Consider the following 14,255-nt stretch of genomic DNA (forward strand, 5'->3'; position numbering starts at 1 on the left):
GCTTATATATTTAAGAATTGTACTGGGATGGGGTGGGTGGGATGTGTTTGGGGACAGATTCGAGGGGTTGGTAGTTTGGAGAAATAGTTTGTCCAGTGCTGTAAGTATATCAATTGCATGTTATGATCTCTGAAGTAACTGCCATTGATTTTACATTTTGTTTTGGTTTGGAAGGGGGAGGGGATACATAAATATTGTATCTTTATTTATGAGCTATAGAAAAATACTGTACGGTTTCCAAAACATTTTTTTTTTTTTTTTGAAAAAGACACACTTTTGCCTTTTTATGTCTGACTTTTTGATCTTAATATGCATTAAAGAATTTTTACTTTTATCATTGTTGGCTGATTTAAAGCTATTGTGTTGTTTGTATTGATTCTTGACCTTTTGTTCTTTTTTCTTCAATGTTGTTTTTGTGTTCCATTGATCTCTGAATGAGTGCTGAATGAGTTTTTAGCAAGACATTGTGTCTTCAGCTGTTAGAAAACCAAATGTCTATTATTTTGAATGCGTTTTGGTCATTTGTAACCATTTATTTTCAATTTTGAATACAATTACCATGTTGTTTGCTCTTATTATGGTTATTATTACTATTATCTTCAGGGTTAACACCAAATTAAGAGAAAATTGGGAGAGATTGCGATTTATGTCTCCAAATGTTTCTTGGGAATGTTGCGTCAAAGGTGTGTCTTTTTCTGTTGAAGCTAAGCAATCATTTATTGCTCTTTAATTTCCTGGTTTTTATTTTTTTGGTAACGTGTTCCCCCAGAGCTGTTACTAGAGCTCTGTTTTGCTGTACGGTTTCAATGAATAATTTTGTATTTTTTTTGGAAATCTCACAATTTTTAGCTTCTGTTGCACTGGAGGTTTTTATTATTATTAATTGACATGGAGTTTGGAACCATGTAGTTCACCAAATTCTATTTGACTTTGATAGATGGATATTAGAAATATTTAAACCTGCTAATTCTGTTTGATGCGCCCATTGACATGCTGTTCAAGTCAAAAAGAACCATTTGTTGGCATATTTCAACAGCTTGAAAAATATTTGGCAAAAAACAGATGCTTAGTGCCAACAAATTTAGACAACCTTACATGTTCTCTGGTATATGGATACATGAAAGTTATATAATATAGATAAGATGCAACATTTTGCTAACTGTATGGGATTAATATGATTTAAACTAAAATATTTGATGTGGTATGTTAAAAATAAGACTCCACTACAACAGCCAAGCAGGAATAATGTAGCTTGTCTTATGAATTTTTATTTATATTTTTTTTTTACTTTTATTTTTTTTTTTTTTATTATATAAAAACGTATGGGGGGTGCCATCTTAATATATGGAGCAGAAGTATCCCAACCTGTTGTACTGAGACAGCCATCACAGTTTTATCATAATTTTGATGCCCCCTTCCCCATTTTTTTGTTTTGTTGTTGTTGTTGTTTCCTCATTTCAAATGAAAGAAATGCCATTATATTGTGAATACCTCAGGATTTTTTTTCTTTTGGGAAAAATTTAAAACGTTCAAAAACCTAAAACAAATAAAATACAAAAAAAGTGTTTGTGTGGTTTATTTTTATGTAGGCTACTACAATCAGACTCTTACTGAGGTTTTCTTCCACAATGGGTTGTTACAACTTGTTAGCGATTATTTTTAAGTTTTCATTTGGCTATACAGCATGAACAATGCCAGCTGGTTAAGGAAATATGTATTTTATAGTCAATGTTAATATATTCTATAAAATACGTACTGTATTACAAATCTCTGAGGTCCATGTCAGAATGGAATAAGTTGGGAATTCAGTTCAGTGAACACTATTACTGTAATATAACGACTACACTTAAAAGATAAATAATACATTTCATTAACAAAACTTTTACTCATCGTTTAAGAGTCTAACCGTGTCCGGGTGTTGATGCTTGTTTCGGGGGAAACCGATCTGAAACATACCAGTCCTACTTTTACTACTCTTAAAACATTCCGCGTGAGCTCTTCACGCAATCAAGTTTGGCGCCAACGTTTGCGTCTTGAAGACTCCAACGGTTACTGTCTGCGTTAACACCTATGGTTAACACGGCCTCGAAGGACTTCTGTATTACGGTGAAATATACAAGTAATCTTATGTTAAAAAGCAAGAAAAAAATAATAATAAAAGACCAAGGAACTGGTAAGAGACACAAAGAGCCGGATTAAGAGATTACAGAAGCAGAAAACTAAGGCGGGATGCAGATTAATAATAATTATTATTCTACAAATACTGAAGCAGCAAGCTTAGCAAAACACAAAATTTAACTCGCCAAAACTGTTGGCCATGACTGTAACTTTACGTTCAAATCTATAGACAACTCCAAACCATTAATATCAATGTTCGCTTCACCATTCTCAACAGAAGTTTGTGATCTCACATCCAGACCCATCCCATCAACCATATGCTGATGACCCAGAGAGTTTTCATTCCCTTCATCAGGACAGGTTTGTTGATGCAAATAAACCCGTCAGGATTAGATTTACAATTATCTGTAGCCTACTTTGACAAATAATATAATAGTTTTAAAGTCTTTCCCACGGATAAAGTTGCTTTACGTAAAAAAATCTATCAATAAATAAACATTAATTTGGGAACATAATTTATTTCAAAAAGTGATTTAGTCAGCAATGCATTAAATAGGTTTTTATTATTCATTATTCAGCATTTATTTCTGAGGCTTCAAACAGTCGCACACGCGACCCATCTGTACCTCAGCCATCTCTAATATTAGACGGTAAAGTATTTCAAAATAATTTTGTCTTCATTATCATCAGTGCAAAAATGCTAAACAAGCAAAATAAGAAACTACTTACTGTTATTGTTTACAATCTTAAGTGTTTTAAAAAGCTATTTTAAAAAAGCTAGTTGTAAAATAAATAAATTAAATAGTAGTTGGCAATCTTTTCAGTTCTTATTAACATAAAAAACAAACCGTCTCAGCATTAAAGACTGAAACAAAGCAAAAGCATCAAGGATTGAGGAATATGTACATCTCAGTGAGGTTTCAGAGATAATATACATTGATTATGGACACTATTTAGGTTGGTAAATATAGGAAGGATGACATTTGGCTTTGTAAGATCTGCTCCAGTACTGGACTGTGTCCCTGACACTCATTCAGCAATATAACTATTTTTGTTTTTTTTGCTTTTTGAATTTGCAATGAAAAAAAGGCATCCACCTCTACCTGAAACACTTCTGAAAAGCTCAAAACACACACACACACAGGCAAAAGACAAACATGCATCAAATTCCACATGAAGTATTTTGGCATCATAGAAACCCCTAAATGAAATGCTCCCCTCCTTCTGCATTGGTTTCCTCACTCATTTTTCACTCTCTGCTGCCATCACTTGCTCTACCGTATCCACTTCTTGACTCTTTATAGCACTCACTTCCTCACTCACACCCACGACCCACTCATTCTCTACCATGACCACTTTCTCACTCGCTCACTCACACAATCATTTCCTCACTCACTACCGCATTCACTTTCTCACTCTTCTACTCTCACTTCCTCTCTCTCAATCACTTCCTCACTCTTTACCGCATTCACTTTCTCACTCTTCTACTCTTCACTTCCTTTCTCTCTTTAGTGCACCCACTTTCTCACTCACATCCATGACACACTTCCTCCCTACAGCTCTCACTTCCTTGCTCTCTACCACGACCACTTTCTCACTCATTCCTGCAATAATTTTTCTTACTCACTACTGCGATCACTTCCTCACTTTCTACCCCACTCACTTCCTGGTTCTTTTCCGCACACACGTCCTCTCTCTCTTCCATGCTTACACTCGGTTTCTCATTACATATCGTTCTTACTTCCTTACTCTTGTTCTTTTTATCACACCCTACTTTTTTTACCTACCTCACTCTACCTCCCTAGAATGTATCCATCTTTCCACATTTCCATCTCAGCAGTCAATTCATCTGTACACAATTTTCCAATCCCATCAAAATCTTCCCCTATAATTTGCACCACATTTGACCACCTACATAGCTTTCCACTCTCTTATCCCTCTTTAAAATAATATTAGATATCAGTAACATTTTGTTGCTGAAAATTGATTTTTCCTAATAATGTGCAAGCATTGCAACCTTACATCAAATACCATCAAATCACAATCTAACCTTTGAAATGATAGGTCCCTATGAAGTAGCATCTCTTCCTTTTAAAGTCTTTCTTAACCTACACAGTTTTTTCTCAGCTTCAGACCTTCAACAATGCATCTTGGGAATCCATTTTCAGTCTAGAAGGTATTTTATGGAAGAAGTTGCCAATGCATTTAGGTTGTGGCCGTGCACACACACACACACACACACACACACACAAATTAATTAAATTAAATTAAAATCACAAATCAGTCACATCACACACTATCTCTAGTATGAACTGGTATCGTCTGAAAACAGACAGGAAAATCAGAACTTAAGGATAGTGGTATGCTGGCCACTACTGTAGACATTATTTCCAATGAAACTCCCCAAACATCTCAAAAGATGTAGAGCCCCTAATTTCAGAGGCAAAGTATTTCAAGGAGTGGTTCCTCTGCCTTGCTGGGCCCCCACAGTCCCTGGACCCTGTTGTTGTAGAGTCTTGAGCGACAAAATCCCAAAGGCGTAACTGAGTCACAGTTTTGGTGATAAATTGTGGGTAATGTGTTAATGGGGTCTAAATCACAGTATCTTTGGTGACTTTCCAACAATCGTATTAATTTAGAAGTCGTTTCTTCTGTATTTGTCTTTGTATACTTCAGGCCCTGGTGGGACTCTGCTTCTCTTTCCAGTGCCCTTTGATTCTGCATTACTCCCTTTAAGAGAAGTCCATGTTGGGTTCCCTGGTGATGTTCTTCCTCTGACGGACTGTCTTCTCTTCATCCTACACAAATTATTATTTTTTTAATTTCTGACTTTCATTTCACTTAACATTTAGGGCCTTATGTTAAAGGTTGTGTGTGTATACTTACTGATGTGAAGATCCCATTTGGTCCCCATTCTCCAGGAGACTGGTCCTCAGGGTCTTCAGCCTCCTCCTCCTCCTCTTCCTCACCCTCCTCCTCTCTCACTATGTCCATCCCATCCTCCTCATACTCTGTCGCATAGTCAGACTCCTCTGCTAGATACATAAACATCAGTTAAGTACAGGTACAATAAACAGTAAGTATGTGACATAATATCAACTCTGCAGGCCAACATGTAATAATAAACAGATTGTCAATACTGTCCTAAATTTCAGAAGCTAAATCTTCAAATAAAGGTAATGGGATAAATTGTACAAGTGGAAAAAAAAGAAGAAAAAAAGGTTTTTGGAGTAACTGACCATCAGCTAAGTAGCTCTGCACCGGCTCAATCCTTGACACAATTTCAGCTAGATCAGTGAAGTCTGCACTAGGACACGTGCATGACTGAAACAAATAGCAACAAAGCACAATTACTACAGAATGATACACTGAACAGTTGTTCAGGCTCGGTGTTGGGACCTAAGTTATTTTTGCTCTATATTAATGACAATTAATGGGGTGGTGTTAGCGCAGTGGATAAGACGCATGCCTGTGGTGTGGGAGACCTGGGTTCGAATCCACTGTGAACCGCCAGTGTGTCCCTGAGCAAGACACTTAACCCCTAGTTGCTCCAGAGGCGTGCGACCTCTGACATATATAGCAATTGTAAGTCGCTTTGGATAAAAGCGTCAGCTAAACGAATAAATGTAAATGTAAATGTAATGACATTTGTAAGGTGTCTGATGTGCACAATTATGTCTTGTTTGCTGACGACACCAATGTTTATTGCTCAGGTCAAAATCTGGAAGAGTTGGCAATGGTAGTGGAGAGAGAACTGTACAAACTAAAGAGCTGGTTAGGTTCAAATAAATTATCATTGAATTCATCTAAAACAAAATTCATGGTATTTAATAATAAATTGATAGAAAATTATATAAAAATTAAAATTGACCATAATATGTTAAAAAGAGTTAATTACATTTAGTTTTTAGGAGTGATTATAGATCATAAAATGGAATGGTCATACCATATACAAAATGTTCGAAAGAAAATATCAAAAACAATTGCAATTTTATATAAATTGTAATATATTTTGAACAAAAGTGCATTATATATATTGTACAATTCTCTCATTACTCCATATTTAACATATGGAATAGAAATCTGGGGAAATACATATAAATCTAGAACTACTCCAGTTTTTCTACTACAAAAAGGTAATCAGAATAATTACACATTCTCCATATAATACAACGAATCCTTTGTTTACTCAGTTTAAAACATTAAAATTCTACGCCTTGGTAGATTTGTATACTGCTAAATTTGTGTATAAGGCAAGACAACATACCCTCCCTCAGTCCTTGCAAGCTATGTTCAGCTTGAGAGACAGTAATTACGACCTTAGAGGGACATATATGTTTAATATACCATATTGTAGAACTAATTTAAGAAGAAACTGCCCATCAAATAAAGGTGTTCAGTTTTGTAATAGCTTCCCTGATGAGTTAAAAAAGGCTAGTTCATTAACACAGTTTAAAATACTTTATAAAGGATTGGTAATGAAAAGATATACTGAATAGTGATGATAATGTTAGTAGTAGTAGTGATGATAATAACAATAATATAATATTATAATGCATGTTCTTCTAAATACACATTGAGAATATCCTATATTGTTATATTAAATTAATGTCAATTAGTGCTGCTTATGTGGAGTTAAGGGTAGGCATAATAAGCTTTAGCTTCAGCCTACACCTTTTTGGTCAATACGAGTATAAAGATCTTGTTTTGTTTTGATCTTGTAATTATTGTATTTTGTATGGTTATGTATGTGTACATGCATATGTATAATTGTATGTACCTGTAAGTCTCATGCTTTCCTGTGCAAAATGATGCAAATGGAATTTTGCTTGTTGACCAAAAAAAAAAAAAAATTCAGCTGATGTGTGTGCGTGCAATTTAATTAATAAAATAACAAAATTAAGACACAGAATTCATTAATCTAAACCAAGTTTGGGGTAAGATTTTTTAAATGAAAAAATACTTCTATTTAACAAGGACACATTAACTTCAGATCAAAAGTAACAGTAAAGACTTTAACACTGAAATAATGATGAAATAAAAATGTATTTCAAATAAATACCGTTCTTGTGAACCTTCTATTTAGCAAAGAATCCTGAAAAAAATTTGGTATTCATTGTCAAAAGGGTGATAGAATGGTGGCTTGTTTTAATGAGATATTAAGAAAACTCACGTCAGTCTTCTTGCTGTCATTGTAATCCGCAGAGCGATGGTCTTTCAGAACATTTTCAATAATGTCCCCACGAGCCCACTCAGTAAACACTAATTTACCATGTTGATAACCCACATCCTGAGAGAAAACAGAAAACTTTAAATATACCAGTTCTGAGAGGTAATTTACCATTTGGAATAATTGCTTTATGTACGCTATATTAGGGCATCTGCAGGATTTTTTAGATCAAATTTAAGACTTTTTAAGACCTGCACAAATAAAATGAATACCATATGAGCAGGGTATGTCTAAGTTAACATACTGAACTGTAAAATTACTGTAAAAAGATTTAGAGTTCAGAAAGTTTAATAAAATGATTCATTTTACATTTCAGCCTTTAAACCATTTTTTTAATGATCAAAAAAATTATCAATTATACATTAAAGGATTGTTATCAATCTTTATATTAATTTAATAATATTAATATATTTTACTATCTTAATTGATTAAATTTTTTACAACCCGAATTCCGGAAAAGTTGGGACGTTTTTTAAATTTTAATAAAATGAAAACTAAAGGAATTTCAAATCACATGAGCCAATATTTTATTCACAATAGAACATAGATAACGTAGCAAATGTTTAAACTGAGAAATTTTACCCTTTTATCCACTTAATTAGCTCATTTAAAATTTAATGCCTGCTACAGGTCTCAAAAAAGTTGGCACGGGGGCAACAAATGGCTAAAAAAGCAAGCAATTTTGAAAAGATTCAGCTGGGAGAACATCTAGTGATTAATTAAGTTAATTGATGTCAGGTCTGTAACATGATTAGCTATAAAAGCTTTGTCTTAGAGAAGCAGAGTCTCTCAGAAGTAAAGATGGGCAGAGGCTCTCCAATCTGTGAAAGACTGCGTAAAAAAATTGTGGAAAACTTTAAAAACAATGTTCCTCAACGTCAAATTGCAAAGGCTTTGCAAATCTCATCATCTACAGTGCATAACATCATCAAAAGATTCAGAGAAACTGGAGAAATCTCTGTGCGTAAGGGACATTTATTGGATGCCCGTGGTCTTCGGGCTCTCAGACGACACTGCATCACTCATCGGCATGATTGTGTCAATGACATTACTAAATGGGCCCAGGAATACTTTCAGAAACCACTGTCGGTAAACACAATCCGCCGTGCCATCAGCAGATGCCAACTAAAGCTCTATCATGCAAAAAGGAAGCCATATGTGAACATGGTCCAGAAGCGCCGTCGTGTCCTGTGGGCCAAGGCTCATTTAAAATGGACTATTTCAAAGTGGAATAGTGTTTTATGGTCAGACGAGTCCAAATTTGACATTCTTGTTGGAAATCACGGACGCCGTGTCCTCCGAGCTAAAGAGGAGGGAGACCTTCCAGCATGTTATCAGCGTTCAGTTCAAAAGCCAGCATCTCTGATGGTATGGGGGTGCATAAGTGCATACGGTATGGGCAGCTTGCATGTTTTGGAAGGCTCTGTGAATGCTGAAAGGTATATAAAGGTTTTAGAGCAACATATGCTTCCCTCCAAACAACGTCTATTTCAGGGAAGGCCTTGTTTATTTCAGCAGGACAATGCAAAACCACATACTGCAGCTATAACAACCGCATGGCTTCGTCGTAGAAGAGTCCGGGTGCTAACCCGGCCTGCCTGCAGTCCAGATCTTTCACCTATAGAGAACATTTGGCGCATCATTAAACGAAAAATACGTCAAAGATGACCACGAACTCTTCAGCAGCTGGAAATCTATATAAGGCAAGAATGGGACCAAATTCCAACAGCAAAACTCCAGCAACTCATAGCCTCAATGCCCAGACGTCTTCAAACTGTTTTGAAAAGAAAAGGAGATGCTACACCATGGTAAACATGCCCCGTCCCAACTATTTTGAGACCTGTAGCAGAAATCAAAATTGAAATGAGCTCATTTTGTGCATAAAATTGTAAACTTTCTCAGTTTAAACATTTGCTATGTTATCTATGTTCTATTGTGAATAAAATATTGGCTCATGTGATTTGAAAGTCTTTTAGTTTTCATTTTATTAAAATTAAAAAAACATCCCAACTTTTCCGGAATTCGGGTTGTATAATGCATTATCTTCTTATTGATCCCGTTTACATTTAAAACTCTGTTGCTGTGTAAAAACGGGTTGATTTTCACATTGGTCTGAACAAAAACAGCAGATCGGGTTATTGAAAATGCAAATTCATTCTCTGCCAGCAGGTGGCACTTTCGGAACAGCAAAAATATACCGGTTTCCACGGTAACCGCAGAGCACACAGCTGTGCAGAACCTGATTTTAAAATGTGCAGCGCTCATGTTTATTTAATGGAATCACAGCCTTTTGAAGTTTCATCGTCACATTCAGCCATACTGAAATTCTCGTAAATTTAAGATCTCCCAAAATCATAATTAAGACTTTCTTGTACCATTTAAGACTTTTTATGGCATTACATTTTATTCAACTAAATGTAAGAATTTTCACGGACCTGCAGAAACCCTGTATAATAAATACTATACTGCTATTCATTTCAAGACTAATAGCGTCCCCGTGTTTACTGTAGATGTGGGCTTTTGTTCTCACATAGATTTCATCAAATTTCCCAAAGTCCATGGTCTTAAAGCGGTCGATGGGTGGCCGAATATACTCGCAGTATGCGCTCTTCTTGACAAGTTCTAGCTGCCGTACACAAGATACATAGGCCAAACGGGACTGGATTTCAGCCATGTCAGGAACCTAAGAGACACAGGACATTTTTAGATATTTTATGCAGACCTAGCACAATCAATTTTTTACAGGAATCGAACATTAATGAAATCTTTTAATAGTAGTTATTCGTCATAGCGGACCAAAAGATTTCTGTTGAATTGGCTGCACTGGCTCCAAAGGAAGTCTTCTAATATCCCACAACACTGACTCACCTTCACTTTCTCTGCCCACGGGTTGATTCGTTTCCATAGCAGCCACCAGCCAGAAAGACTGTCACCGTAGTTACAGAGATCAGTCTCATCCTGGCTGCCCACATCAATGGCGATGACTGTTTTTGTGCCCATATTACGAGCTATGTCCGCTGCAGGGCGTTAGAGTGCCAGTTGAATGCAAACAAATGCACACGTACATAAAGACAGACATCCACAATGTAGCAGGAAGAATCAAAGCACTGTTAATATTTCAGACAAAATACTCATTTATTTACTGATCACCAATCAACACTGTTTAACCAAACCCCCATTGGAAAGCTGCCATTTTTATCAGCAATATAATCGAATGAACGTCAATGTTTAAAAGTAAGAATAAAAATGTAAAATATATATTTTTTTAATTAAGTAGATTCTAAAAACATTTGCTGAGAATTGTGGTTAAACAGCCTTGTATGTGATCAGTACAAACAAAGGATGGAAAAAGACAATTAAATTCAATGATGACAAGTAGACACGCGATTAAACCTGACAACGTGGGCTTAAAAAGTAAGTGATACATGACACAAAATAAATAAAATAAGAACTATTCCCTGGAATTTTAACATCCAACTTTACAGGAATAAACACAGATGTTGCAATGCAAGGAATAACTTTGTATTTAGCAGTGCAAACTGCTTAATGAACTAATGAATTAAATTATATTAAATCAAATTATAACTGGGAATGTGATGTCACATGCAAAATCTTGTCTTTTCCCTCTAAATTAAGGTGTCCCCAGTTGAAATGCAACATCTGAACTATGTGAAATATCTTTCAGCCCAATATGTTGCAATGCAAATTGAAGGACATTATGCTATTGCTGTCTGATGATTTGTATTTTGATTTTGATATATATATGAATGAAACTGGTAAATTTAAAATTTGACTACAATAAACCACACTTTCCTATATTTTAAAGAAGAATTAAATATAATAATAATATTATAAATATAATAATATTAATAAATCACAATTTATGACCAATCGTACACCAGAAAACAACAGCAGCTTGCAATGACTGACATTGAGAGTCTGATAAAAGTTAGGCTGGTGAGGACAAGAGGTCAAACAACTGAGCATCTTTTTCCACACCACCCAATCCCTGCAGAACTTTATCCATTTGTCTCTGAACAAATCATAATCTAATAAGACACCTGAAATGAGTGAACACTTGAAATTAATTTGAAATGTGCAGGAAATCTCCAAAATGCCAAATTGACTAACTAACATTACAATAGACACACATTCTGAGTTCAGATGGATAAAGCAAAACCACTCATTCCACCCTCAAAATGACAAAGAAAATCACAGTATACTTACTCAGAGCCATGTAGCTCTTCAAAACAAAAATTACATGATTGACCAAACCAGATTGTGTTTCTGGCCCCAGTGGCCCTATCTCTGTGGAGTTAGGGATGCTCTGGGCCATACTTGCCTGGCAGGTTGTTGATGTATCCTCCATCCATGAGCAGGTTTCCATCTTTAGGGTCGCAGAGGGGTGGCAGGTACCCGGAAAGGGTCATGCTCGCCCTGACATAGCGCCACAGGGAGCCTACCACACCGGGAGGGGACAATAACCTCTTAATAACCTCTTTAAGTATGTGTACATAACGCCTCAGCAGTGTTTGGAGTTGATCCTGAAGTCACAGTTTTGGTTAGTAGCGCACGGACCAGCAGGGAGATACAGTGATGGTCACCCCAAGGACGGTGTGCGCTGGGTTAGTTTGGCCTGCCTCATTCAGTGAACCCAACCTTGACAGAGGTAGAGTAAACACCCAAGAGGTAAGGTTGACTTTTCTTTCAACCCTGTCTCACTGGCTTTTTTCAATCAGAAATATAAAAGAAAAATATATAGTGGAATTTACCCTTTTATGCAAAAGATACAGATTCTGTTAATATATTCCTACAGTTCATTCACTTAAATTAATCCTTATTAATCAATAATGATGTATTTTTTTCAGACAGAGAGGAGACAGGGTTGAAAAACAGTCAGTGAAACATTGGGCACTGCCAGCCTGTCCTGACCTGTAGTACTCCACTCGACCATCAGGTGACAGGAGAGGCGTGACAGTGACATGGGTTGGAAGGAGAGAGGAGAATCCAGAGAGGCAGGTGCATTCAGCATGTGGCACTCTTAAAAGGACAGTTCACCCAAAAATTTACATTTTGTCATTATTGATTGCTGATAGTGAAGTGCATTTTTGTAGGCTGAAATCCAAAAACTAGGTAGCATTTTAGCACTTCCAGTTCCATCTTAAGTTTTTGGTTAAATGCCTGAAATAAGGTCTACGGTTAACACAAGCACAACATATTTTTAAGTTTTTTGTTACCACATTATAAATACCATCTTGTGGTATTTAAAAGACTTTTACTTGTCTTGAAAAAGGCAACTGCTAAAAGTGTCTAAATAGGACTACAAAGGTTATCTGGGACATTAAACTAAACCGTCTGATTTCATTTCATAATCGGGTCTTGCAAACTAATCTAATTCAATTGTAAAAAAAAAAATTTTTTTATCAGTTTATTTATTTATTATTTTTGGACTGAACTAGGGTGATGCTAACTTGCAGTTTTGCCTACAAAACTATGTCATCACTGCAGCACTCTGTTTACTCACCCTGATGTTTAATAAAGTATATTTTTTATTTTGAGGTGAGTTACTGCTAAAGCTAAAAACGATGCCCCCTTAAACATAAAAAGTTCTGTCTCTGAGCCTGTATAAACATTTACGACATACTTAATGAGTTATTCTGTGTGGCTAACTGTGCTGTAGGATCCAGAACAACACCTCCCAGTAAAACTTATCCTTATAAATATTGTATACATGTGGAATAATGGCCTGCAGTACATAAACATGCAACAGCATGCACACAGAGCGTATGGTGTGCTTGTGACAGCCAAGCTTAAGGTAGATGGGAAGAGTGCACGTGATGTGAACATGATAGAAGAGCACAGGGAAAATACATCAGCTTGAACAGCAAAACAAAAACGGAAATATCAACAAGCATCAGCAGCCATCATTTACTTTATCATCAGTGTTGATCACAGCTTAATGCAAATCAACATTTGCAGTGGTTTAGCTAGAGCAGTGGTTCTCAATTCCAGTCCTCGTGAGTCGTGACACCCTGCTTTGCACATTTTGTATACATCTCTTATCACTTCAGAGGTTTGTTCTATCCAACCGTATGAGTGCACTTAGAAGTGGAAATTTCAAGCCATGGTTCAAGTTCGAAGGGACCATATATATGTTCCATTTAGAGGGTACTGAAGTGTGCAAGACATTAATTTAAATTACATTAATTTTTTGTATTTATTTAACCCTATGTGTGTAAAGTGTTCTTTACAAAAGAGCCAAACATGGATAGCTGGGTGTGAATAGAAAAAAAACTAAATGTAAATGGTCCTGTGTGTAAATAGCTGAATCTTAAAAACTGCTAAAAAAAAAAAACACTTTTAGGCTTTATTTTATATATGCAAAATCTAAATGAGACTTGGACATGTTTTTTTTTTCAGATTCAGCTGAATGTAATGTTTATTGTGGATATGAAAGCACAGTCTCTCTCCTCTTTTCTTTCTCTCATTGAATACTATCCTCTGTTCCTTCCAAGCCATGGGTTCCCAATGTTAGCAGGGGGTTAATTCATTTTAAACAGAACAAGAGACAATAAAAAGCAAAGGGTAACTGAGTGGTTGGTTGTCGCAGGGATACTGGTGTAGCAGGTTTTTAAAAACCTCCTTTAGGCTTCTGGATGGCTTTGGTGAAAAGGGGGCAGAATCCTGACCTGGGACATTGTTAACATAGCAACCATCCACGAGGAGGTGGCCGTCCTTGGGGTCGCAGAGAGGAGGCAGATAAGGGGTATAGGAGGCACTGGCTCTAACATAGCGCCAAACACAGCCTGGCAAAATGAAGATGAAGAGTAAATCAAAAGTAAACAAGACGTGGAGAGAGTCAGAGCAGGGAGCGACAGTAAACAACAGGAAACAGATGAGTGAAAAT

At 36.2% G+C, this 14,255-nt stretch overlaps 1 protein-coding gene across 6 annotated transcripts in view; it reads right to left on the reverse strand.

The window, feature by feature from the left end:
- Window positions 1–3,923: 3,923 nt before the first annotated feature.
- LOC132142652 (patatin-like phospholipase domain-containing protein 6) overlaps window positions 3,924–14,255 on the reverse strand; it is a 28,194-nt gene continuing 17,862 nt past the window's right edge. For 2 of the 6 annotated variants that reach the window (XM_059552682.1, XM_059552680.1), the window contains exons 27-34: window positions 14,038–14,154; window positions 11,691–11,807; window positions 10,217–10,365; window positions 9,879–10,031; window positions 7,292–7,408; window positions 5,358–5,442; window positions 5,005–5,153; window positions 3,924–4,916 (exon numbers count right to left, since the gene is read on the reverse strand). In XM_059552682.1, the coding sequence (XP_059408665.1) occupies window positions 4,851–4,916; window positions 5,005–5,153; window positions 5,358–5,442; window positions 7,292–7,408; window positions 9,879–10,031; window positions 10,217–10,365; window positions 11,691–11,807; window positions 14,038–14,154 (953 nt within the window). In that variant the 3' untranslated portion in view covers window positions 3,924–4,850. The remainder of the gene's footprint in view (window positions 4,917–5,004; window positions 5,154–5,357; window positions 5,443–7,291; window positions 7,409–9,878; window positions 10,032–10,216; window positions 10,366–11,690; window positions 11,808–14,037; window positions 14,155–14,255) is intronic. The other 4 variants (XM_059552681.1, XM_059552685.1, XM_059552683.1 and 1 more) reach the window with 4 other exon arrangements.

The sequence above is a fragment of the Carassius carassius genome, chromosome 6 (assembly GCF_963082965.1).
Source record: "Carassius carassius chromosome 6, fCarCar2.1, whole genome shotgun sequence".
Lineage (NCBI taxonomy): Eukaryota > Metazoa > Chordata > Actinopteri > Cypriniformes > Cyprinidae > Carassius > Carassius carassius.